The 27,831-nt window shown below is 37.2% G+C and overlaps 3 protein-coding genes across 6 annotated transcripts; 2 read left to right on the top strand and 1 right to left on the bottom strand.

Annotated features, from left to right (window-relative positions):
- Nucleotides 1-53: 53 nt before the first annotated feature.
- Nucleotides 54-1,090, bottom strand: LOC137008262 (glucagon-1-like). Its single transcript, XM_067370227.1, has 5 exons — nt 1,036-1,090; nt 853-940; nt 474-608; nt 293-388; nt 54-220 (listed from the first exon to the last, which is right to left on the bottom strand). The coding sequence occupies exons 2-5, from the start codon at nt 933-935 to the stop codon at nt 211-213; spliced, it is 324 nt and encodes a 107-aa protein (XP_067226328.1). The 5' UTR covers nt 936-940; nt 1,036-1,090; the 3' UTR covers nt 54-210.
- Nucleotides 1,091-1,896: 806 nt separating this feature from the next.
- On the top strand, nt 1,897-20,756 carry LOC137008137 (matrix-remodeling-associated protein 7-like). Of its 3 annotated transcripts, XM_067369984.1 has the most exons (5): nt 1,897-2,368; nt 2,501-2,630; nt 7,670-7,766; nt 18,790-18,856; nt 19,984-20,029. In XM_067369984.1, the coding sequence occupies exons 1-4, from the start codon at nt 2,102-2,104 to the stop codon at nt 18,839-18,841; spliced, it is 546 nt and encodes a 181-aa protein (XP_067226085.1). In that variant the 5' UTR covers nt 1,897-2,101; the 3' UTR covers nt 18,842-18,856; nt 19,984-20,029. The 3 variants fall into 3 exon arrangements, with proteins under 3 accessions (XP_067226085.1, XP_067226084.1, XP_067226086.1); XM_067369983.1 differs by lacking the exon at nt 18,790-18,856 and having other exon boundaries at nt 19,984-20,756; XM_067369985.1 differs by lacking the exons at nt 18,790-18,856; nt 19,984-20,029 and adding an exon at nt 8,133-8,696.
- Nucleotides 20,757-20,761: 5 nt separating this feature from the next.
- On the top strand, nt 20,762-27,559 carry st6galnac1.1 (ST6 (alpha-N-acetyl-neuraminyl-2,3-beta-galactosyl-1,3)-N-acetylgalactosaminide alpha-2,6-sialyltransferase 1, tandem duplicate 1). Of its 2 annotated transcripts, none has more exons than XM_067369981.1 (9): nt 20,762-20,990; nt 21,153-21,351; nt 21,439-21,601; nt 24,835-24,937; nt 25,066-25,204; nt 25,990-26,090; nt 26,315-26,398; nt 26,495-26,594; nt 26,771-27,559. In XM_067369981.1, the coding sequence occupies exons 1-9, from the start codon at nt 20,896-20,898 to the stop codon at nt 26,942-26,944; spliced, it is 1,158 nt and encodes a 385-aa protein (XP_067226082.1). In that variant the 5' UTR covers nt 20,762-20,895; the 3' UTR covers nt 26,945-27,559. The 2 variants fall into 2 exon arrangements, with proteins under 2 accessions (XP_067226082.1, XP_067226081.1); XM_067369980.1 differs by having other exon boundaries at nt 20,767-20,990; nt 24,769-24,937.
- Nucleotides 27,560-27,831: the final 272 nt, after the last annotated feature.

Here is a 27,831-nt window from a genome sequence, read left to right as displayed (position 1 = left end):
TGGCTCTACAGCATTTTTTCTAATGCTAAAAAATCACAAATGATAATTGATGATCTTGAAAACAATTTATTTTTAATTAACAGGTTTTCATTTAGAGATACATGACAAGATATTCAGATAGGCTGTGAAAGATTCTGGTAGTAGACTCATTTGCCCTTCAAATTCGGTCTGTTCTCCAAAGGCGCTTTAAGAGGTGCATCCTGTTCAGCTTCATTGATTCCTGCAGGTCACCAATAAAACAGTTTACATGATGGTAAATCATGATTATTCACACTTCCAGAAGGCAACTTACTTGAATGCATCGGCTTTACTCTGAACCCACATCATGAACTGTTTTTTCAGCAGGTCATTGAAGATGTGGTTGTCTGAATCATCTGCCAAAGTTGGTCTGTAGAAATGAGCATCAGATGCTGCCTGTTACTTTATGTAACCTGAATATGTACCATACATGCTGTCCATTTCCCCAAACTTACTCGCTCTTCTTCTCTCTCTGATTGAGCAGATAGTTTACAAAGTTTTTCTGAACCATCGAGTCCACAATTTTGCTGATGTCACTCGCAATGGTTGATTCAGCATAACGACGGCTAAACTTCTGGATGTCGTTTGAGCTGTTAATGATATTTGAAAAGAAAAATAAAGCATACAAACAAAACAATCTTCTCTTTCAAATGTCTTGACACTTTACAATAAGGTTTTTGATTTTAATAATAGTAAATGTTGAAATTAACATGAACTAAAATGAATAAGTTAGTTCATTTGAACTAACTGTAAAGTGTTGCCACATTTTATATAACATAAACATGTACATTTATTATTTGAAAATGATTTGATGGTGCTTAATGATTATCTTACCTGCTATCAACAGGCCGGGATTCTGCACATGACAACGAACTGCCAAGGCATATCAAAACCAGCGCAAATACTGCAGCCTTCATATTTCCTTATTTAATACGTCAAAACAGATGAGAAAAATGGATATCAAGCATTCACCACCACTGACAACAAATAGTTGAATTCAAATGTCTTTAGACCTACCTTTTCTGGTTTTGTTCCCTATAATGTCTTAAACTGGTGCACACCTACAGCAATCTGCACTGGTCTTTTATACAATGTGATTGACATTAACAGCAGAACAACAACTTATTTTCACATCATTAAACCAATTAATAACGAGGTGAAACATATGCATATCTGATAAGCTTGCTTTTTCTTATAGTCTTAGGTGTCAAATCTATTTGCACTCTTTGTGGTTTGTACTGGACAAATAACGTGTTCACGGAACTGAAAATAGTGAAATGACCCCATTAAACCATTCGTTTTTAAAGGCAAACATGTTTTCATTATACAAAATCTAACTAGTATTTGTTGATGTAATGAAATGTACCAAGCTAATGACTCGAGGTGTACAACCCAACCCTTAAAAGAAAAGTAAACAGATTATATATTCCAAAATGGTTCTTATGTTCCTGTAGCCATAACAGTAGTGGGGATGGATATGCAGTTATTATTGTATTATCAGAAAAAATCGGACAAAAATAACTATTTCTACTAATAACTATTTCTAATACTATAAATATTTCGAACAATATCGTCTTACAAAAAATATATTAAAGATAACATTTTGACTGAACGTACATTTGAATATATTCTGTGCATTCACACATTCTGTATTATAAATGCATGTGTGGTTTAATTTATGTGGTTATGCCTGTCCACTATACACTAAAGTTACAAATTTGTACTTATTATTTTTTTTATTATTTTACAAACCCAAGATTTAAATAATTATTAGTTATTTAAGTTTAAAAATAATCCATCTTTGTAATGGTTCAGTGCTTTTGTGACTGACATTTCTGAAGCTTTTATTTTGAAATAAGAACTTCCGGTGTGAGAAGCTCCAAAGAAGTAAATATTTCTGTATGGATTGATCTATAGAGTCAAGTATAGTGATTTCAAAAGCAGATAAATTCGTCGCTGGTGCATGTTGTCAAAGTATGCATTTATTAAAATACGCGTGTTAGCAGACAAGAAAACGCTCACGTCAGCATTTGTTGATAGTTAATCGGATATTACCAACTAAGAAAGTTATTCCATAGGCGTGATGGATGTAACCTCAGATCTTCTTTGGCCGGCGATGCTATTTACGCTGCTTGCAATTATAGTAGCAGCAGTTGTTTTGGGCAGAAATAAAGGCCCGTCAAAGAGCACCCAACAAACTAACGTTACTGCTGTTGTGGAGGAGAGAGCTGGTCCAGATCCTGGAGCTTCCTCACAGTATCATGACAAACACTGTAATGAAACCAGACAACAGCTGCAATCTAGTGCAAAGAGCCACAAAGCCAAAGATGAAACTATGAAACATGTAAAGGTAAGGATTTATTCTGCTTTATTAATGTTTACAAGTTAATGGAAAATTACAAGACAATAAAAAAAAAACCCACAAAAGAAATTATTTCTTGAACATTTTTCTAATAATTTACTGATTCTGTCTTTACCTCAGGATTCAAACTCAGATAATGTGGAAGAAGTGTGTAAGTCCGATTCTTCAGTTCACTCCACCATTGGTTTGGGGGAGGATTCTTCTGAGTCTGGGATAAGGAATGCTCTGAGGGATTATGTTCAGTCACCTGGTATTATAATAATAATAATAATCCTCTTTACAAATTTCCTGTTTATTTGTCTTATAATATTGTTTATTATTACAAATAGAAAAGACTTGGTTGGTTACTGCTTCATAAAAGTTATATTAGACTGGTTTTGATCAGATTTGTGAATATAAACGTATTCACAGAAATTACATATATTCACAGAAATACACAGAAATATTATATATATTTTACACATAACCTAATAATTAATAAATAACGATTATTTTATGCGCAGCTTGCCAGAGCTGTAAGGCTCTGTGATCAGTAGTAAATGCTTCTCCATCTGAAAGCCAGAGGGCGTTTTTGTGCAGAGACTCCAAATATGCCCTGCTGCAGAAGAAGATAACACTCATAATGTTGCTGTAGCTGAATAAACAGAAGATTGAAATGCTTTGATTGATTAAACTTGACTAATAAACACACGACTGCCTTATTCTGTGTAAGAAACCACATCATCTCACAGAATGATGCTCAACTGTCGTTATGAAGTGAGTTTGGAGTAAAAACATGTTATTAAATGTTGTCTGTTTTTTGGACAAGAGGTTAATAAATGCTTCTCATGTCTGAAAAGATGTTTGACGAATGTTGGTTTTCAAATGTACATTATAAGTGACTCAAACTTACAAACTTACAGACTTTTCAGATGGATTAGCATTTGGAGCCATACTTCATTGACAAGCTGTGCATAAAAATAATCGCAGCCTTTGCAATTTCATAATCGCACTAAGAATCGTGTTTAAGCGATAATGACATTTAATTTCAATGTTATTTTTTGTATTGTGTGATAAATCGTGCAGCCCTACTACATAAACCGCGGGTCCCCTTACATGGAAGTTGGCATTTTGCGCCGCCGTGTTTCTACAGTAGCCCTAAATGGACAAACTGAGCCATTGGTTGCAATTTGCAACCTCACCACTAGATGCTGCTAAAATTTACTCACTGAACTTTTAATGTGTACTTCAAATCTTAAAGTATATTTTTAAAAAACTGTACTTGCAGATAATATAATATTAATGAAAAATAATGCCACTTAAATGTACTTAAAGAGAGTATATGTTTCTTTACACATTTAGGTACACTTAAAAAGTGCACTTTGTAATAATGTCAAATTAAAAGTTTTACTTTAAAGTACATTTTAAATAATTCAATTGTACTGTAAAGAAGTATACTTCCTTTGGTGTGGTGACGAACATACTAAATCACTTGTAAAGTACTTATTAATATACATATTAATTTTATTTTTTAATTTTATATTATTATTTGCTATCACAATGCAATTAAGTGTCAGAAAACATTTTTTAAAAGTATGCTAAAGTGTACTTTTTATAAGGATAGGTTTCGGTATAGCACTTTTATATGTAATTTCTTACATTATGTCTTTAACCGGAAATGGCGCTGGTGAGGTTGGCTGCCGTTGCGACTTCTCCGACTACGCTTTGTCTTTTTATGTTTATTTTATGTTTTTATTTACATACTGTTTTATTTAAACAAGATGGTCATCAATAGATATGACAGAGCCACTCTTATATCTATTGGTGTACAATCCACTCACCCTTCGCCATTTTTAAACCTGGACCCATGCTGGTGGAGCGAGATCCTGAGGAAGAACAAAGGACACGACCCATACCGGCGTCCGCGAGGGAAACGAGCCGGTGTCAGGAACAGGTTGAGGGCACGCGCACACCGCACTCACTTACCTAGTATTCTGTTAGCCAACGTCCAGTCTCTGGAAAACAAGCTTGACGACCTCAGGGCAAGGGTCAAGCTCCAGAGGGACATTCGGGACTGCAACCTTCTCTGCTTCACCGAGACATGGCTGAACCCAGCGGTACCGGACCACGCAATCCAGCCGGCCGAGTTTTTCTCGGTTTACCACATGGACAGAACACTGGAGTCGGGGAAGTCAAGGGAAGGTGGAGTGTGTCTGATGGTGAACAACCACTGGTGTGACAGCACGAGCATCGTTCCTCTTTCACACTCCTGCACACCAAATCTGGAATGACTGACCATAAAATGTCGGCCCTTCTAACTACCTCGGGAATTCAGCTGTCAGTCATAGTCAGTGCCGTTAATGTAAGGGACTTACATGAGTCTCTAATGCTACACCAAACACAGCATTGGGACGCTGCGCTCATTGTGGTGGGTGACTTTAACAGTGCCAACCTCAAGCGTGCACTACTGAACTTTCAGCAGCACATCACCTGCCCCACCAGGGGCGAAAGGACACTGGACCACTGCTACATACCATTCAAGAAGAGCTACAAGGCACAATCACATCCACCGTTTTGGAAATCGGACCCTGTCGCCATCTTCCTCATGCCTGTATACAAACAAAGGCAAAAACAGGAAGCTCCGGTTCAGAGGGAGGTCGCACGCTGGACTAACCAACCAGTGGCCGCTCTGCAGGACACTTTAGATGAAGCAGACTGGGACATGTTCAGGCGCAGCTTTGATGACGTCAACATGTTTACGGAAGCGTTTGTGGGATTCATTGGGAAACTAGCGGACGATACGGTGCAGAAAACCACCATCAGAACGTTTCCCAACCAGAAGCCGTGGGTGGATAAAACCATCCCGCTCCGCTGCCTCCAACACGGGGCTCACCAGCGGGGACATGGAGGAGTACAAGGCTGCATCTTATAGTGTGCGCAGAGCGGTGAAGGAAGCAAAGCGGCGCTACGGGAGGAAACTAGAGTCACAGTTCCAACACGGTAGCTGTAGGACCCTGTGGCGAGGACTTGGTAACATCACGGACTATAGAACACCATCTCCTAGAATGGGGAATGCGGACACTTCTCTGGCAGACGAGCTAAACATCTTTTACGCTCGCTTCGAGGCTGCAGCTAACCACGCTAGCAGCGCTAGCGGCACAAACAGCATGCGTACTGAGAGAGCTGGAGAGGTAAACACGTTCATCATCTCGGAGCATGACGTGAGGAGGGCATTCAAGAGAGTGAATACCAGGAAGGCAGCAGGACCAGATGGCATCATAGGTCGGTTTCTAAAAGCCTGCGCTGACCAGTTAGCACTGGTGTTCACTGAGATATTTCAACCTCTCACTGGAACAGTCTGTTGTCCCCTCATGCTTAAAACAGTCCGCCATTGTTCCTGTCCCGAAGAAACCCCAGCCCGTCTGCTTCAACGATTACTGCCTTGTAGCCCTGATCTCAGTAGTGATGAAGTGCTTTGAAAGACTGGTCAGAGACTTCATCATTGCATCACTACCAGACACACTGGATCCACTACAGTTTGTGTACTGCCAGAACCGCTCTACTGAGGACGCCATTGCTCATCTTCTCCACACCACGATCAGCCACCTGGACTGCAGAAAAGGGAATTATGCAAAAATGCTGTTTGTGGATTACAGTTCAGCGATCAACACCATAATTCCCTCCACTCTCACTTCTAAGCTGGAGGTCCTGGGACTCAGCCTGTTTGACCTGTGTCAATGGATCTCCAACTTCCTGACAGACAGACCACAAGCCGTACGAGTGGGCAAACACACCTCATCCACCCTCACCTTCAGCACTGGAGCTCCCCAGGGCTGTGTTCTGAGCCCCCTGCTGTACTCACTGTACACGTGTGACTGTGTGGCCACTTCCACCTCCACCACCATCATCAAGTTTGCTGACGACACTGTTGCAGTGGGCCTGATCTCCAACAACGATGAGACGGCCTACCTACAGGAGACTAAAAACCTGGAGAGATGGTGCCAGGAGAACAATCTTCTCCTTAACATCAGCAAGACTAAGGAGTTGATAGTGGACTTAAGAACGAAGCAGGAGCGGCCATACCAACCGCTAAACATTAACGGGACCCCAGTGGAGAGAGTGGACAGTTTCCGGTACCTGGGTCTTCACATCACACAGGACCTGTCTTGGTCCTGTCACATCAACACACTGGTGAAGAAAGGCCGGCAGCATCTGTACCATCTGAGACGCTTAAGGGACTTAAAAAAACTACCCTCTCAGGTGCTAAAGACTTTCTACACCTGCACCATTGAGAGCGTCCTGACGGGTAGCATCACTTCCTGGTTCAGGAACAGCACCATGCAGGACAGGCGAGCCCTTCAGAGGGTGGTGCGGTCAGCTGAACGTATCATCCACACCAAGCTCCCTGACCTGCAGGATATCTACAGCACACTGTGCTGGACTATGTACAGGAAGATTGTAAAGGACCTTAGCCATCCCAACAATGGACTCTTTTCTTTGTTGCGTTCAGGGTAACGCTTCCGCTCCTTGAAAGCAAACACAGAGAGAATGAGGAGAAGCTTCTTCTTGCAGGCCATTCGGAGTTTGAACCAGGAACCACACATCTAGTACTGGTTATACTCCATCTGCATAACTTTAATTTGACACTTTAACTTTGACACTTTAACTCTGGATTTGCACAGCACAGTGCCACTTTATACACACCATACTGCACATGGACACTTTAAGGACAATCACTAAATCACTTTAATTTGTACTGCAAATCATCTATGTATTTACATATATTTTATATAGTTTATACTTTTTTATTTATTTACCTCATTTGTACCAGATAGTCATAAAAAGCATTTCACAGCATGTCGTACTCTGTATGTATGTGACAAATACAATTTTTGAATTTGAATGTTTAGAATAAATGCACACTTTGATGTTAACAGAAAACATTATTAGATTATTAGACAAAATGATCGAAAGAAAATCTTGTTACTAAAGGAATTACAGCAGCCACAAATGTGAATGATGCTGGATGTGTCATAAAATAGTTAACGTGTGGAACATAAGTGAGTCAGTGTAAAAAAGTCAGGGAACTATTGACAAGGGAATTTTGCCTTCAATGGATATTTAATTTGACAGTTGTTAAACACAATAAACTGGATAAACAAATCCATAGTTTGCACGCTTAACAAGCATTACTGTTTGGCTATTTGGAAGCTGTTTTCACTTGTACTTACTAATAATTTACTTGTGTCTTGTAGGATGGTAAATTTGTGAATATAGTGCAGTAGTTTGACATCTTCCTCTCTGCAATAGACGCTGAGAATAAACCCTTGAAGTACATGGCTGGCATGCTGAGGACCTGCCAGCTTGAAAAGATGATGACCAAAGAAGAACTGGAGGAAGAGCTGAGGTGATCCACCCCCAAATATAGCATTATTTGTTTTATATTATACCATGCTCTGTCTGAATACTCAAATCTGATTGGCTGGAAGGTGTGCATTCAGACCTTCTAATGCACAGGTAGTTCCAGTCAGTTTAAGCACAGAGATTGGCTTGCCACTTATCAATATAATACATTTGCTACTGAATCCCTACATTATATTTATCAGCAAGGAGGTGGTAATGTCACTGTTTTTAAGTAATTAAACTCACAGCGTCATTTCTTAGTAGAGAGAGATGCTATACATACGCAGTTAATTCACATATGCACATCTCTCTCTCGTTCTCTTTTGTATGATTCTTTCAAATAAATGTTATAATAAATTATTGTCAGCAGCTATCACTCTGCAGCTCTCCCCTGGTTACCCACTGAAGCTAAGCAGTGCTGAGCCTGTTTAGTACCTGGATGGGAGAGATCCTGGGAAAACTAGGTTGCTGCTGGAAGAGGTGTTAGACAGGCCAGCAGGGGGTGCTCACCCTGTGGTCTGTGTGAGTCCTAACGCCCCAGTATAGTGATGGGCACACTATACTGTCAAAAAGCACCATCCTTCAGATGAGACATTAAACTGAGGTCCTGACTCTCTGTGGTCATTAAAAATAGCATTCGAAAAAGAGTAGGAGTGTAACTCTGGCCTCCTGCCCAAATTTACCCATTGTTCTCTGTTCATCATCATGGCATCCTAATCATCCCGATATACTGATTGGCTTTATCGCTCTGTCTCCTCTCCATCAATAAGGTGGGTGCAATTTGACTGCTGTCACATCATTCGGGTGGATGCTGCACATTGGTAGTGGTTGAGTAGATTCCCTCTTCCATATGTAAAGTGATATAAATGCAGAGAAAAACGCATTATAAATGAAGAGTTTATTTGCAAAAACAGATAACTCCATTTTTATGAATTCTCACAAATCATGTTTTTTTTATTGTGCATTCCAAGTAATAACAATCAAACTGCAGTTGGGCTGTTTTGATTAAGTAATGATAACTCTAAAAAATACATGTAAATTAAAAAATTAAAATTCATTGAAAGTATGTTTTATATATATATTAAAAGTTTGTTTTTTAGCAAAAGCAGATAACTCCAACAGTCGTTTTTTGGCAAAAGCAGAAAACTCCACATTTCATGTTTCATAGTTAAACAAAACCCAAGTAATTGCATTTAAAACACTCTCAAACACACATGTGCACACAAACACACACACCCACCCACCCACGCGCACACACACGCGCACACACACACGCACACACACACACGCACACACACACACACGCTCTCTCTCGCTCTCTCTCTCTCTCAATCAAACACACACACACACACACACACACACAGATCGGCACACAAGTACACACACACGCACTCATCCACACACGTACGTGCGCGCGCGCACACACACACACACACACACACACACACACACACACACACACACACACACACACAAGCAAAAGGACAACCAATTTTTCAGCATGTAAGTCGTGTATGGTGTACAAGGACTTACAGGAGTCGAAATCATAAATCCTCGATCACTTTTAGTGAGCTTTGATAAAACTTCCCTCAGCTAGCGCGTCTTTTTGAAGTGACTAGAAGCCTTGTCACCTGACCTGAATACTGCGTGCTGATTCGCTAAAACGGACTTATCGGTTTCTGTCTGTACACAAACAAGGGCGCTTGTCGGCTTCTGCTGTAAAACGTGAACTTGCGATGCCTGAAAGTGGGCAAAACCGGCTCTTCTGACAAAATGGATTTAGGGTACAGAACGTGCTATATATGGAGAATAATGCACAGCACTTAGTTCATTTTTTTAAAAAATGGCGTTTATCGGTTTTTGCAAATGAACTCTTCAAATGTAACTTAAAGGAACACTCCACTTTTTTTGAAAATAGGCTCATTTTCCAACTCCCCTAGAGTTAAACAGTTGAGTTTTACCGTTTTCGAATCTATTCAGCCGATCTCCGGTTCTGGCGGTACCACTTTTAGCATAGCTTAGCATAGTTCATTGAATCTGATTAGACCGTTAGCATCGCGCTTAAAAATGACCAAATAGTTTTGATATTTTTCCTGTTTAAAACTTGACTCTTCTGTAGTTAAATCGTGTACTAAGACCGACGGAAAATAAAAAGTTGCGATTTTCTAGGCTGATATGGCTAGGAACTATACTCTCATTCAGGCGTAATAATCAAGGAACTTTGCTGCCGTTCCATGGCTGCAGCAGTGCAATGATATTAAACCGCCAGAACCGGAGATCGGCTGAATGGATTCGAAAACGGTAAAACTCAATTGCTTAACTCTAGGGGAGTTGGAAAATGAGCCTATTTTCAAAAAAAGTGGAGTGTTCCTTTAACTTTAATTATTATTCATTAAATCTTACTCTACTACTGTGTCTTATTTGAAAACCTTAAAGGATTAGTTCACTTTCAAATGAAAATTACTTTAATTGGAGTAGGATGTAGTGTAAGCTTTTTGAACTGTGAAAGTTTTACACTTTCTTTGTATGTTGAATACGGAAGGCGGTCTTGTGGATGCTAGATAATTCTAAAACGTCACTTCAGAACTAGTAACGAAGGAATGTTGATTCCCACCATTGAAACTGTATTTTGTACAGTATTAATTTCTGAAATTGTATTTTGTACAGTATTAGAGAGAGAGATCGCCTGAGCGATTACTACCTGTGTATGAAATAACATTCATTCTTATATCCATTATAAAAGTCAGCTGAGGAAAGTGATCTTTGTATTTGTCCTTTTTACAGCTAAGGGAATTTTCCATAACATACAGCACAAAAAAAACAACTTCATTTGCAAAAGTCAAATTAAAATTCAATTTAAAAGTCTCTTGCGACTCACTGACTCATTCACTCGTAAAGTTTTGCCGCCATCTAATGGCGTATTAAAGGGGCTCTATGTAGGAATGACACCCAGTGTTCAAAATAAGTACTGCAGTAGAAATTCAAAATATTGATTGGTCCGCCCCCTCGTTCCACCCCTTTGCCAGCTTTTACAGCATATGGTTGCCAGCAACAATAGGGAGTGCAATTGACACTGTAAGCTGATGAGTTGATTTATCTGTTTTGATATGCTGTTGTTCATAGAGATATTTAGATGGATTCAGAGGCTTTTTAGTAGAGATGCACCAATTGCAATTTTCTTGGCCGATTCCGATTTTTTTCTTTGTGTGATCGGCCGATACCGATTTTCTTTCTAAGAACTATAATTGACTAGCCTGGGTGTTAGCCCGAACCCCGCCCACAACATTTTTTGGGCGGGAAGTTTGGTCTGGACTCGATCCATTGTGGAGTAATTATGCTCGGCTCCCAGAAGGCCGAGCCAATCAAATTGCCAGGGCGGGCTTTAATCGATGATGGACAGGCTATCTGCGGTTACGTAACCATCCACGTCATCAAAGAGCGCTTGGGTTGAATTGGTTTTCACCAACGATGACTGCAGCTGGAGAAGTAAGATGTTTAGATTCAGCTATCACGTCTGTAATAAAATAAATCGACAGCGCATTCATTTTAAAAGACGAACAAAGAACCGCAATCAAGGCATTTGTCGATGGGAAAAATGTTTTTGCCGTCCTTCCAACGGGATTCGGCAAAAGTTTAAGTATAAGTTCAACATACGTCACTTACTGCGTTGCTCTGATTGGTTGTAGGTCTATCCAATTGAGTGCAGATTTTTTTTTTTTGCTGGTTCTGTTAAGACACGCCCCATAATTCAAGTGCAGTGGAGCAGTATCAGACTCACATTCTGCCTAGAATATGAGTATGACGAAGTCAGGCTAATAATTGACACCATATACAAAAAAACTACTTTTCTTTAATGCAGTTTTCTTTTCATAAAAAAAATAAATAAAATAAAAGTAAGTGATAAAATATAAACAGCTCAAATAAATGCAACAGAATAAAGAGAGCTATGAAACTAAGTTTTTCGGGTTAACTGGGTTTTACATTGGTTACCTTAATTTCTGTAGTCTTTATTGTAAATAATTCTTACCATTAAAGTTATGAAATGTATTCAGTCAAGAAAAGTGATTTTCTTTTTCTTTTGTTCTTTGATTAACATGACACAGCAGCAGGAATCCTGGACTGCTGTCCCTTTAAGAGTTTATGAACGGTGTTCAACGGACCCAATGATGTTACACACGACATGGGTTCACTTTCTTAGCTATTTAATGATTCAAAACTGACTGTGTTTATCTGAATACTCTCCAAGATTGCCTGTGCCGCTGGTTTCGACATACTTATGTATTTGACAGTTTAAGTGCAGGAAGGTGCTTATTTTGGTACTTGTGTTGTGAGTCTGTTTGACTTCTGTCTCTGTTTGAGACTGAGCATGGCTTGTACGCTTCACGTATATAGATCAGTAGTGCACAAATGAGACCTGCGGGAATGACTAAAATTATGCGCAATACAAGCACTACTTAACCGGAGCAAATGAGACGAGTGAGAGAGAGGAGGCGCCTGCGCGGGGGTGTGTCACTTCACCATGGGTGCTTCTCAATTCTTATTTGTGCATCCTCATTTCCTTTCCTCGCTTCCTTTCCTCGCGTCTTAGCTCCACCCCTTCAGGATGCGAGGGAAGGACACAAGGAAAAGAAGCGAGGACAGAGGAATTGAATTAAGTGAAATGATATATCCTCGCTCCCTTTAGTGTCACTTCAAAGCATCATCAGTTGCACTCGAGGGATCTACCCACATGTTATTTAAGTTTGGTTATTTAAAAAAATATGATAAATATTAATAAAGCAAGATGCCCTGTTGAAATATATGAGATGTAAAGTTTATTTAAACTGCATACATTAAAGCATACATTTAAATTATTGTGACAGATAAGAAGGGGGAGGAGAATTTATGCATGCGTCAGGTTTCTCGGCGAGAAAGACTTCCGCAAAGGATGCAGCTGTGTATCCTCGCTCATAACTCGATCGGTTTCTGGGTCACAGGATGGAGGACGGAGGAGCGAGGAAATGAGGAGGGATATTGAGAAGCACCCTGTGACAGACAAGAGAGCGAGAATGCGCAGCTGACGTTATTGCCTGATTCTCTGACCCAGTTTGTTTGTTGTTTCCATTACTAAAATACGCTGTGTTTTCCGCCAACTGGCAACCTGTGATGTCGAAATACTATTGGATAAACTGGCAGCACGAGGTTTCGCACAGATGAAAACAAAGACAGACATTCCGACACGGAATGCAGATTTTCAAAATAGAATATCTGGCTGTAGCATTGTTTTTCTGAGAAATAAGTGGGTGAACTAGCATGTTTCCTAAATATCTACAAACATTTTGGGGTATTTTTATGCTTTATTAAAGTAAAAATCTTACATAGAGCCCTTTTTAATGTAACTTTCACTCAATCCATATTACGCACATGATTACGCACTAATGGACCCTTTCTCAATACCAAACACAACATATTTATATGAAATATTTATTGAACAACAAATTAACAACAATAGCCATTAAAAATTACAGTAGGAAATAAACACAATTGTACAGTTCATTCAACTGTAAAACCACCAGTGTGCCCGTGACAGGTTCTCAAGTGTGCCCAAACCTTGTAACCTTGGATCTTCAAACTGTCAGTCAAACCTCATAAATCCGTCCCACCTCTAAGAAGTGCCGCACGCGGTTTGGAGATCTCTGTTCTTTGCAATGTAGTTTTATGTACCCAAAATTCATTATGTCTCATGTTTAACCACTATAAGAGCCATCGGCAAATCCCTGAAGCACTGGCCGAGATTAAGCTGTTCTCAGCGCTTACACAAGCGCTGAACGGCCTGGAGCTCGCATCTCCGAAAACGTCTAAACAAATTGTAAAATATGCGCTATGATTAAATATAAGTCACATGATTCAGGTCTAAACAACTACATTCTCGCCTGAAAAACTCGTAAATCTACAGTTCGTGTTACAACAAGTGTTGTATTAAAAAAAAATTACGTTGGATTTGCTTAGCCGTCATCACGGGCGCTTCAAGCGGAGTGATACAAAGGGTGATCACTAAAATATCATGAGGCTATCAGCCAATCAGATTCGAGAACCAGAAAGAACTGTTGTATAAATGATTTTAATGCACTTTACGGAGTGTGTTAGTACTGTATAACTGCAGAGTTATGCTATGTTGTTGAAGTGCTGGAGGCCAGTCAGAACATTTACTGGTATCAGGAGTTTAGTTTCAGGACTTGGCTTTTGCCCACAACATACACCACCATTCAAAAGTTTGAGGTAGATTTTTTTTTTTATATTTTTGAAATAAGTCTCATGTTCATCAAGGCTGCATTTATTTGATCAAATATATAGTAAAAACTCAAATATTATGAAATATTATTACAATTTAAAATATTTTAAAATGTAATTTATTACTACTGACTTGTCCAGCAGCCTTTATTCCAGTCTTCCGTGTCACATGATCCTTCCGAAATCTTTCTAATATGCTGATTTGGTGCTCAAGAAACATTTCTTAATATTGTCAGTTTGGAAATAGTTGTGCTGCTTAATTGTTTTTGTGGAAATCATGAGTTTTTTTTTTTTCTTTTATTCTAAATAGAAATCTTTTGTAGAATTAGAAATGTCTTTGCTGTCAAATTTGATCAATTCAGTGCATCGCACTGCTAAATAAAATAATGAATTTCTTAAAAAAAAATCTTACTGACCCTATATTTTTGAATGGTGTTAACTTCCTTTCTCTGTCTTAATACCAGATGCAGTAAAAGTTTTCTGTTGACAAGGGTCTCAGAATTTTAATAATATAATTTAAAAAAACATTTAATTCACATTATATTAATTTGAAATTTAAACATACAGTCCCCTCCAAAAGTATTGGAACAGTGAGGACTATTCCTTTATTTTTTCTGTAGACTGAAAACATTTGTTTGTTAAACATTTGTCAGTTACTTAGCAAGTACAACCATTTGGAATGTCCTGAAGAAGAAAGAAACCACTGGTGTACTATGGTCAATGTTTGTGCAATGGCTCTGATTGATTTTCCATCTTCTCTCAGCTTCACAATTGCTTGTTTTTCACCCATAGACAGTTCTCTGGTTTCATGTTGGTTACACGTCTAACTATAAATGCAGTCTGCACAGGCAAAACCCAAATCTGAAACTGAGTGCAGACATTTAGTGCTATTTATTGTTTGAATAATCAATGTAATAGGACACACCAGGGCAACAAAACACACCTGTCAGTCACATGTTCCAATACTTTTGGTCACATGAGAAATGGGTGGGTTCAAACAAAAGGTTATATCTTCTAAGTTGTGTATCAGATCCAGATGTAAACAAGATGTAATACCTGGAAATAAAAGCTTAAATGTTGATCTTTTGTCTCATATAAATTGTTTGATGTCAAACCCAAATGTTTTCAGTCTACAGAAAAAATAAAGAAATAGTCCTCACTGTTCCAATACTTTTGGAGGGGACTGTACATCATTATATTATACATGTGTATACATTTACAAACCCAATTCAAAAAAAGTTGGGACACTGTACAAATTGTGGATAAAAACAGAATGCAATGATGTGGAAGTTTCAAATTTCAATTTTTTATTCAGAATACAAAATAAATGACATGAAATGTTTAAACTGAGAAAATGTATCATTTTAAGAGAAAAATAAGTTGATTTTAAATTTCATGGCATCAACACATCTCAAAAAAGTTGGGACAAGGCCATGTTTACCACTGTGTGGCATCCCCTCTTCTTTTTAAAACAGTCTGCAAACATCTGGGGACTGAGGAGACAAGTTGCTCAAGTTTAGGAATAGGGTTGGGTGATGTCCCCTAAATTGGCAGTTGACGATGTTTACAGTAAAACATTGTGATGGACGATGATATCGGGGGGGGGGGGGGGTAGTTATTATATAATTATTATTCATTATTTTACTTTATTACTTTATTTATCCCTTTGACGCGTACGATCACACCAGTGTGATTAGAACATTCAGTGCAGTGCATCACGTGATCAATTGCCAAATTCAAATGTGCGTGTGCGCTTTGGCTGGCGCTAAACCAGAGATGGATGCGCGCAGCACTTTTCATATATCACAAATATGCAGTGTTTTCAACCACATAATGTTTATTTTAGGTTTCGGATGTTTAAATAGATATAAGATGTTGTGAATCCAACAGAACCTGCGGCACAAACTAACATGGCGACGCCCATAACGTGTATAGCTCAACTAACGCAATCATTATGAAGTTGTTTAAACAGCAAAATACATCCACTTTCACATATTTGACATTCGGAATATCAGATATTTCATGTTATAGTTAACAAATTAGTGAATATTTTGAATAAAAAAGGAAAACTGAAATAAAAGCAGATCATCAGTCATACAGAGCTGCAGTGTGTGACATGACAAGCAATGACGCGTCACCATGGAAACCATAAAGCGATATGTTCTAAAGGTTCTAAATAACGGTCGCCTTGAAAAACTCACACTGGGGGGTCAGCCAGAATATTTTAAACTTACGTGCGAAAGGGTTATTTTATTTCCCAACTAATGACTCATCCAGGCTTTCCAATAGGTTGCACGTGAGGGGAATAAAAGGGGCGGAGCGGGGCGGGGGCGTGACATCACGATGGTGTCTCTCCATCGTGATGTTCCTATTTAGGAATAGGAATGTTGTCCCATTCTTGTCTAATACAGTGAAAGATCTGGACTGCAGGCTGGCCATTTCAGTACCCGGATCCTTCTTCTACGCAGCCATGATGTTGTAATTGATGCAGTATGTGGTCTGGCATTGTCATGTTAGAAAATGCAAGGTCTTCCCTGAAAAAGACGATGTCTGGATGGGCGCATATGTTGTTCTAGAACTTGGATATACCTTTCAGCATTGATGGTGCCTTTCCAGATGTGTAAGCTGCCCATGCCACACGCACTCATGCAACCCCATACCATCAGAGATGCAGGCTTCTGAACTGAGCGCTGATAACAACTTGGGTTGTCCTTGTCCTCTTTAGTCCGGATGACATGGCGTCCTAGTTTTCCAAAAAGAACTTCAAATTTTGATTCGCCTGACCACAGAACAGTTTTCCACTTTACCACAGTCCATTTTAAATGAGCCTTGGCCCAGAGAAAACGTCTGCGCTTCTGGATCATGTTTAGATATGGCTTCTTTTTTGATCTATAGAGTTTTAGCCGGCAACGGCGAATGGCACGGTGGATTGTATTCACCGACAATGTTTTCTGGAAGTATTCCTGAGCCCATGTTGTGATTTCCATTACAGTAGCATTCCTGTATGTGATGCAATGCCGTCTAAGGGCCCGAAGATCACGGGCATCCAGTATGGTTTTCCAGCCTTGACCCTTACATACAGAGATTGAGATTCTCTGAATCTTTGGATGATATTATGCACTGTAGATGATGATAATTTCAAACTCTTTGCAATTTTTCTCTGAGAAACTCCTTTCTGATATTGTTCCACTATTTTTTGCCACAGCATTGGGGGAATTGGTGATCCTCTGCCCATCTTGACTTCTGAGAGACACTGCCACTCTGAGAGGCTCTTTTTATACCCAATCATGTTGCCAATTGACCTAATAAGTTGCCTAACCTAATAAGCTGTTCCTTAACTTTTCCGGCTTCTTATTGCTACATGTCCCAACTTTTTTGGAATGTGTAGCTCTCATGAAATCCAAAATGAGCCAATATTTAGCATGACATTTCAAAATGTCTCACTTTCAACATTTCATATGTTATCTATATTCTATTGTGAATAAAATATAAGTTTATGAGATTTGTAAATTATTGCATTCCTTTTTTATTCACAATTTGTACAGTGTCCCAACTTTTTTGGAATCGGGTTTGTACTATATTTATAATACACTAAAGTCTTACCCATGTTTACGTTCTAATTTGCATTTATAGCTTGTCAGATCCTCACATGATGTGCTGTAATATACAATTATCTTGATATTATGTATGACCCATGCAAACAATTTTTCTGTTTTAACTCCACCTATATAACCAACAAAAAACTGTTCTTAAATAAACTTTGTCAGCAAATAGTTCAGTCATTCACCCAAATTGCCTTAATGTATTATGACTCGGTGGTAAACAGAGACATTTTCTGTTTGAACATCATACCTTAACACACTTCAGTGGTCATGTTAGATAAATTCACAAGTACAGAGTATAGCAGGGGTACTCAAGTTCAGAGGCCAAGAGGGCCACTTTTAAACCACATAAAATGTGAAGGGCCACAAATTACTACTTTCATCGTATGAATTTATTTGCCCTACTTGAAGGGATAGTTTACCACAAAAATGAAAATTCTGTCATAATTTACTTACCCTCAAGTTGTTACAAACCTTTATTCATTTATTTCTTGTGCTGAATACAAAAATATATATTTTGAAGCATGAGGATAACCATGCAGTTTCTGGTCCCCATTGACTTCCATAGAATTTGTTTTCCCTGTACTATGGAAGTCGCCAACTTGAGGGTGAGTAAATAATGACAGAATTTTCAATTTTGGGTAAATGATCCCTTTAAGATAGTATTTGAATGTCCTATGTCCTATGTTGAATGTCCCTTTAATGAATGTTCTATTTAAAGTATCAGTGAACAAATTAATTTGAAATTTTTAATTAAATTCTTTTTGAATTTTTTAATGTCTGTCCCTTATAGCCTCTGTTTTTTTTATAGATTAATGTTTACCCTGACACTAGAGGGAGCAAATATTTACAAAGGTGTGCTTGCAACTGTTAGGATGATGTGTTTGTCCATTGTTCCTTAGACCCGGATAAGCACATCAAATATTTACATAATTTATTATTTGATTTGGATAAAAATATCTAAAAAGGCTATAAGCTCTCGAGATTATGCTGCTTTGCAGATCTAACATAAATTACAATTGTGATCATACATTAATATACACATTGCAAAATCTTCAAAATAAGGGATTCTAAAAATTGCTATATAATAGCTTATTCAGGGCAGTACTACATAAAAGTCCATAAGAGTCCTCTTATTTTGTTAATATTTTGCAGATTCTGCAAGGTGTATGTAAATGGACGCAGCTGTAGGCAGTGTTGGGGGTAACGCACTTTAAGTAACGTAAGTTATGTAATCAGATTACTTTTCCAAGTAACGATTAATGCATTACTTTTAAATGTACAATAAAGTATCTGAGTTTCCCATTTATAGACAGACTCCTCTTGTGTCCATGTAAAATAATACAAATATACTTTCTGTATGTAATCTAACTTTGTTAAAGGGATAGTTCACCCCAAAATGAAAATTATGTCATTAATTACTCACCCTCATGTTGTTCCAAAGTCGTAAGGCTTTCGTTCATTTTTCGTTTGTGCTTTCTGTCCCTCCATTGACTGCCTTTGCAAATACCACTTTGGTGCTTCAAAATGTTTATAAAGAGATCGGACAGCCAAATTTTCTGACTCCATGTAAACATTGATCAGTGAACATAAGCAGAAGCTCAACTGAACCTAAATAATGCACATGAACAAACTTCTTCCGGAAGCTCAAACGTTCTTTTTGAAGAGTCAAAGTGGTAGTTACAATGGCAGTCAATGGAGGGACAGACATCTCTCAGATTTTGTTAAAAAGACCTTAATTTGTTTTCTGAAAATGAACGAAAGTCTCACAGCTTTAGAATGACATGAGGGTGAGTAATTAATGACAGAATTTTCATTTTGGGGTGAACTAACCATTTAACCAATGTCTTTGCTGCTGATCCAATTCAACCATACAAATAAGCAAAAATAACTTTAGTGAAACATCACATTTGTTTTTAAGTTAAAGTGTTGAACTTTCTTCTCCTTCTTTTGCAATCTAGAATGGCAGCACTGCTGTTTGTTTGAACTGCGCCCTCAATTGTACAGGAGTGAATTTTCATTTTCTTCACATGAGGCTTATTCATTTCACTTTTAGTGTAAAAGGGCCTTTACATTTGCCAAAAATAGAACTTTTATTTTTTTTATATTAAAAAATAAACAAGCAAGCCCAACCCAGGTGAAAAAAAGTAACGCAAAAGTAACGTAACACATCACCTTCCATAAAAAGTAACCATGTAACGCTATTAGTTACTTTTTTAAGGGAGTAATGCAATATTGTAATGCATTATTATTAGAAGTAACTTTCCCCAACGCTGGCTGTAGATACAGTATGAATGTACTATCTGCAATACACATTTTATGAAGTGTACTCTATGTGTTCTGTTCCAGGGTTCAGCGGGAGCAGTTGGCTGCCATCTTCCAGCTGCTCAGAGACAAACAAGACACGTTCGGTGAGGTGACAGAGAGTGATTTAGAGGAACAGCTTAAACTCTACTCTATTTGACAGATCAGCTCAAAAGACTGTACTGAGAGATGCACCGGGATGTCTGTAGTTTATGTGGATTTGGTTAAGCTCCTTGCCATCTTTATAGATTTAAATACTTTTTATGCAAGTGTTCAAGTTAATACCTGTCACAAATAATTCACAAATGATTTTATTAGATTAGATTGATTGAAGCCACCGACTTTAGTGAACCTATTCACTGGAATATTTGAAAATATTCCAAATATGAAAGAGGTTTATTGTATATATTTATTTATTGGTCATTCATATAATACTGTACATAAAATAAGTGATGAAGAATTGAAAAAGTCTGGAAAAGTTTAATAGTAGGTTTTTTTATGATTTTGATTCTTTAGCTACACTTCTGGGTATAGTGCATGTCAGTTCAAACCAAATCCATATTAAATATGTACAGTGTGAACTGAAATAAAATGTTAAATCGGGTAGAATTACTTACTCTAGCCGTCCATCTTACAAAGTGAAACTGTGATTAAGTTATGCAAACTGGACAAATTATTATGCAAAATATTTTTGTTTTTATAAATAAAAAACACTTTTTGCTTTATTGTATATTTTTAATATTTATTTATAGTTTTATTTTTTAACACTGCTCATAGACCTGTGCTGTGCTGCATGGTGATAATGTTATTCATATGGATAGGCGGACTGTAATCCAGAAACAAACATGGTTTGATGATGTCATAAATTTCAATAGGTAGATTATAAAACAGTGTTACAGGTGAAATCTTTCACTCAGTGGCCAGGCTGATAAGATGAGAGGAAATTGCTCATGAAATATGGAGAAAGCCTGGGGTGCTGTTAGTCTCATTCTGACTCTTTGCGCACTGATGTATCTAGTACTTTGGATGAATCTCTCTGAAAACTTTTACAGGTAAGAAAATAAGTGCATTGACTAAGTAAATCTTTTGAAAATATTCTAAATTTGTCTTAAGGTGCAATTATGACATTCTAATGACTTGGTGTTAATATTGTCTGTCTGGATTACCACAACAAGTCTGTACCTGATTTTCATTTACATTTTCTTCGTAATTAGCAAAACCTTCATCATTTCTGCACTGATTTTATCACCACATGGAAATACTAGTTTGTATAAAACTGAAAAACCCTTTCACCCCACTGAGCGAGAACTCTACATAACACCTATTCCGGTTCTCTATAAGAAAAATTTTACGAAACTGCCAGTGTGGGATTTCGAAGATGTTTATTTGCGAGACAATCAACCAAGAAAACCTGTAAGTGCTCCTTTTCCAATACTATTCTCACATCACGGTGCAGTTGTGCAGTCGTTTTGATCCTTTGAAAAATCACCTTTTCCGTAGACATGTCCAAAGTCCTTTCAAACCACAGAGGATCACGAGTTCAAGGAAGCTGTCCTTCCAGACATTCAGCTGTGGCTGTACAAGGGTCATCTCAACATAACAGAATGGAATCGATTAGCACACTTCAACAATCCTTTTGGCTTCATGGAGTACAATTACAATGGTGATCAAATTATTTTCATGACAGATTTCAAAGTTATATGGGTGTGTACACATGTCCGGCACACATGTTTGAGAAAGGCGTGTAGTGGGTTATACTTCATCTGTGTCCTTGGACTATTTAATGCATTGTAAATAATGTAAACTGATCTCTCTTGCTTTATTCAAAGAAACATTTTGGGTTCAGTATAGGTTAAGCTTGAATCAACAGCATAATGTTAATTACCACTTGCCCTGTCTTTTCTTTTAAAAAGACTGTGAAATCAAAATTGGAAATTCTTAATTTTTTATGGAATAGCCTAGGTATTGAAGTGTTTAGCCTATTATAAATGATTTATCCATGCACATAATTATTAGGGGCCAAGCACCGAAGGTGCGTAGGCACCTATTGTATCTGTTGGCGTTCTTTTTTTATTTTTATTTTCGATTATTCTTCTTCTGCTCTTGAGTCTATGGCAGCCTATAGAACCGTATGGTAAAAAATTGTGAAATTGGCACACAGTTAGAGGACAGTCTGATCTGTGTCCGTAGCAAATTTGAAGAGTCTCTATCTCAATCCCTCTAGCGCCACCAGCTGTCCAAATATGCACTTATGTTTATGCTAATAACTTTTGAACTGTAAGGGCTAGAAACAAAATTCTTTTTTCCTCTGATTCCTTGGCTCAAGACAAATCGTCATTTTCCATCATGAAAAATTTTCCGCCATTTTGAATTTTCTGAAAAACCTACTTTTTCGAACTCCTCCTAGGCTGTTACTCCGATTTTCACGAAAATTGAACCAGATCATTTTCAGACCATGCTGACAAAAAGTTATGGAATTCAAGCTGCTTCCTCAAACCGTTTTCGAAAAACATGTGATCGAATTGTACGTAGTGCTTGCAAAAATAGAAATAAGGCTGTATCTCTGCAACGCTTTATCGTATTCAGACCAAACTTGGTACCTGTCATCACAAGCATGACCTGAGGCATCATGCAGTGTTTCGGGGCAGCGCCACCTACTGGTAACTTCTGATGGGTTTGTCCAAAAATCATAGATTTGGTCTCGTTGGATTCGGGGAATCATGCTGAGTCGAATGATATCCAATTTTCCCATATTGGCAATTTTAGCCGTCGACCGTTTTGAACTTTGTGCTAAAATGCTGTATTTTACGAACGCATTAGCGTATTGTTACAAAACTCGGTATGGGTCATCAGGACAATGCCCCAAAGGAGCCTGAGAAGTTTCGGCCTTGCGCCACCTTGTGGTCAAAAGTTATAACAAAATTTACAAAAATGCTAATAACTTTTGACTGTATTAGCCGATTGTAATGAAACTGGTCTCTGTAGATTCCTTGGTTCATGCTGAGAACATAGATATCAAATTGTCCGCCATATTGTTTTTCTTTAAAAACCTACTTTTTCGAACTGCTCCTAGACCGTTGCTCCGATTTTCACCAAAATTGAACCGTATCATCTTCAGACCATGCCGACAAAAAGTTTTGGATTTCAAGTTGATAAGTCAAACCGTTTTCGTATACCGGAGCAATGACTTTGAGGCATGGTGCAAAACAAACTCTTGAAGCTGTATCTCTGCAATGCTTTGACATATTGACAACAAACTTTGCGGTTGTCATTGTCACCTCACTCTGACTATACCGCATGAATTTGGTCACAGCGCCACCTATTGGTGGAAAGTGATAAACCAGTAAATCTTTATTATTGACTGTATATGTGATTTTTCAGCTCTTTTGACTAAAATAATCCTAATAGGTCTTTAATTGCTCACTGTTGCAGTTGTTCTGCCGCTTATGGCCATGTTGGCTGGCTTGTTGTGCCGCTTTTGTGCTTGGCCCCGTAATTGCTGCTTGCAGCTATATTTATTATTATTATTATTTCAAAATTGATGTGCCCTCAAAATCTTTAATCAGAATAACTTCCCCTACATCTACAGGGAGAGGTAACTCACATGATCATCTCGAGTGGGATCTCGTCCTACATTTTTTCTTGTTTGAGAAGCCGTTTCAAGCAGATATAAGTTGCAAGGGAAGAAAAGGCTTGCAATTTCCGTTTCAAAGTAAAGTCTGGATATTTACAATGGTAGTAAATAGGGTCAGTCACATAACTAAAATACTCAGTTTCAGTAGTTAGTCAGGGTAGCGCCATATTTATTTGAAATGAAGGAATGAAAACGAAGCTCTGAGGCATCTTTACAAAAAAAAAAAGTGGACAAAAACAAAAGTTGTGAGTTGTGAAAATTTCATGATCCAGAACCTTTATACACTGCTTGTCGTTGTAAAGTATGTAACGTTAAGTCTATCCCTCACAGAGCCTCGATTTCATCCATGTTTAATTCAGTATGGCGTCCTACAACTGCAAGACATAAACAATATGGTGTGTTCAGTTTAGTGTGAAAAAGTCACTGATTTAGCCTACTTTTCATATGTAATGTTACATCCAATTTTAACAAAGTAAACCCTAATGATGAGAACATTTTACAGTTCAGTTTTTAACAGTAGAATTATTGTAAGTGTCTGTATAAAATCTTAAGCTTCGCATTTTTCTAAATCCTCTAAAGATAGTCCCCATTTACTTTGATTCTAAGTCTATATTCTCAATTTTTGAATTAAAGCAAAAATGAGGGACGTTTAAAAATGTTTGTTTGTAGTAATCATCATTATGTCACAAATACGGTTGTTTGAGCTTAACTTGCAATCTTAAAATATTTCTTTAAAGGGATAGTTCACCCAAAAGTGAAAATTTTATGTTTATCTGCTTACCCCCAGGGCATCTAAGATGTAGGTGACTTTGTTTCTACAGTAGAACACAAATGATGATTTTTAACTTCAACCGTTACCATCCGTCAATCGTATAATGCATGTCAATAGGAATTCCATCTATAAGAGTCAAAAAAACATGCACAGACAAATCCAAATTAAACCCTGCGGCTGGTAACGGCACATTGATGTCCTAAGACACGAAATTTTAAAGTTAAAACCATAATTTGTGTTCTACTGAAGAAACAAAGTCACCTACATCTTGGATGCCCTGGGGGTAAGCAGATAAACATCAAATTTTCATTTTTGGGTGAACTATCCCTTTAAGCTTGGATGAATTTGGATGCCCCAATATGTATGTTTTTTCCGCACTTTGCATTCCTTTACGTACATGGATTTTTTATTTCTTTCAATGAAGAGGTAAAAAGAGCAGTGGATTTGATACCAAAGCCCAAGTCTTCAATATTACTGCCTGTGCCTGAAGGTTCAAAGGATGGCTGTATCCGCTGTGCTGTTGTGGGCTGTGGTGGCATTCTTAATAACTCAAAGATGGGCAAAGAGATAGACTCCCATGATTATGTTTTTCGGTAAGCATGAAACTTTTCAAATAAAATTAGCTTTGTGAAAAATGTCTTGAATGAAAAAGTTATTAATGCACTATGGAAAAAAAAAGTTCTGAGGTTATGACTGTGTATTCTAATATATTCTTAAACAGAGTAAATGGAGCTGTTACTAAAGGTTACGAGGAGGATGTTGGAAATAGAACATCAGTCTACGTACATACAGCTTTTTCCTTATATTCCAGCATACTGTCATTAAAAAAATATGGCTTTAACAATATTCCACAAGATGAGGTCAGTATTTTCTACACTGAATTAAAATATATATATATATATATATATATATGCACTGTAATTTGCATATAACTCACTTCTTCATTGAGAATTATTTATGGAAGCTTCATGTTTTTTCAGTGTTCAAATGTTTGATTATTGAAAGAAGCCTCTTATGCTCACCAAAGCAGCATTTATTTGAACAAAAATACAGTAAAAACTGTAATATTGTGAAATACTATTACATATATTACATTTCTATTTTAATATTTATGAAAATGTAATTTATTGCTGTGATGAAAAAGCTGAATTTCCAATGATAGTCAGAACTCCAGTCTACAATGATCCTTCAGAAATCATTCTAATGGGGATTTGGTGCTTAAGAAATATTACTTATTATCATCACTGTTGACAACAGTTGTTCTGCTCAACATTTTTGTGGAAACCGTGGTAGATTTTTTTTTTTATTTTTTTTTATGATTCTTTGTTGAATAGAAAGTTCAATTGAAGAGCATTTATCTGAACAGAAATATTTTCTATCATGTTTTTACTGTCACTTTTGATCAATCTAATGTATCCTTGCTGAATAAAAGTATTAATTTGGTAAAAAAAAAAACAAAAAAAAAACTTACTGAACAGTAGTGTATATATTGTATATAATAGTAGTGTAGTATACAATGGTAATGTGTGTGTGATTCTGTTGTTGTATTATATCTATTGTGTCTGATTAAATCTTTAGTGAAATCATTCTATAAAATCTGAAAATGTATTGCAAAGTGAAGTGACGCTCTGGTGTTATTCAACAGGGTATCAAATATGTAATGATCCCTGAGGGCATGAGGGACTTTGATTGGCTCCAAGGCCTTTTGCAGGGAAAAGTAGCCAATGGGTCATACAAAGGTGTGAGGTAAAGTATCAAGTATCCAGCTCTGCCAGTAAGCAAGATGAACACAGTAATATTAATGCAGAAGTCCTTTGAGTACATTTTCACCACAGTCGACTGGCCAATCAGAATTCCAGAGAGTATATAAATAAATGAACCTTATTATGTTTATCATGAAAAGTGGTAAATATTTATCAGTGTGTTCTTGATTTGTTTAAAAACCAACATTTGCATTTATTCTTCCGCAGTCCACTGAAATTTTTCAATGGTCATTTTAACGAGAGCAGATTTTATGTTCTTCACCCAGATTTTCTTCGATACGTTCGCAACAGGTAACATTTATGTTTACAGGGACTAATTTGTTTGGTCATAGAACAACCTAAGTATGATCTATCTCTTTTGAATGACCCCTATTATTTTTTTAATAGATTCATGCCATCCAAACAATTGCAGGGCGTTTACTGGGCATTGTTCCGACCAACCAATGGAGCATTTGCTTTGTTCTTGGCTATGCACACATGTGATATTGTAAGTAAATGTATATTTTTTTTATTACTTCAGCTTATTCTTGAATATCAAGCTGTTTGTAGCTCTTTAAATACGGTAAAGTACATTCTTTTGTTTGTTCTTATCATCATTATAATTGCATTGTATTAGTAATACTTTATGAACGTTACTTGAAAATGCTTTATGCTCTACATCAGGTGGATGCCTATGGATATATTACAGAAGACCACCATATGTACTCCAACTATTATTATGAAAAGTTAAAAAAAACCAGAGTCATATTCTATATTAACCATGACTATGGCCTGGAGATAAAGACCTGGAAGAAACTGCATGACTCTGGAATCATTAGACTCTTCCAAGGACACTAAAACATCAAAGACAGAAGGAAAGTCTCTGTTCTGTCAGCAGGCACTATTTTAAAACATATTTCCAAGTTATGATTCTGTAAGAAGCTGTGTCTTGGTTATTCATGGGCAAGATGGACAAAATCTTTGAAAGTCTGGGAAAGCTATGGACTGAAACTAAATGAAACATCTGTGAAATGCTTCGAGTGGAAGCTTATTTTGGTTTACTTTTAATAAAGTAGGGAAAGCTGATATTTATGTATTTAAATATTTAAATAGGCCAGGTTTGGGTATGTTCAATCTTTATTATTATTCATTACATTTGATAAAATACCCAATATAAAACGTTTTATTTTTTTTCTGTATATTTTTTATTCTTAATTTTATATTATATTAATCATTACTCTTTTTATGACTTTATTACTTTTTCTTAGAAATGCAAAATAGATTAATATTTTCCAAAACCTGGTCTACCAATAGCCATACACAAAAATGGGACCAACTTTTAAGAAGTATGTTATTTATTGATATCTAGATTTATATTTATAGTATATTTTTAATATATTTGACAGCTCCATGTCTTATCTATTACAGTTTTGTGGATTGCAGAAATATGTACTGATATGCATCATCAAACAACATGAAGTAAAGAATAAAAAGACTTATGTAATATTGATTTCATTTTGATTTATCCAAAGTACTACTGAGCAGCACACTTTTGTGAAAGACTTCTGTGTTCTACTGTTTGCTTGAGTTGTAATTTGCCTATACAAATTCACTGCATCATCAAAGCATGTGTTTATTTTAGGATAAGAGAAACCGGAACTAGCCATCACAAAATTGCATGACACTGCATTTGTGTGCAACTTTGTTGTGTATCCAAAACACATCCTCCATACTTGGCTACATTG

The sequence above is a fragment of the Chanodichthys erythropterus genome, chromosome 19 (genome assembly GCF_024489055.1).
Source record: "Chanodichthys erythropterus isolate Z2021 chromosome 19, ASM2448905v1, whole genome shotgun sequence".
Lineage (NCBI taxonomy): Eukaryota > Metazoa > Chordata > Actinopteri > Cypriniformes > Xenocyprididae > Chanodichthys > Chanodichthys erythropterus.
This window is presented reverse-complemented; position numbering and strand designations above follow the sequence as displayed.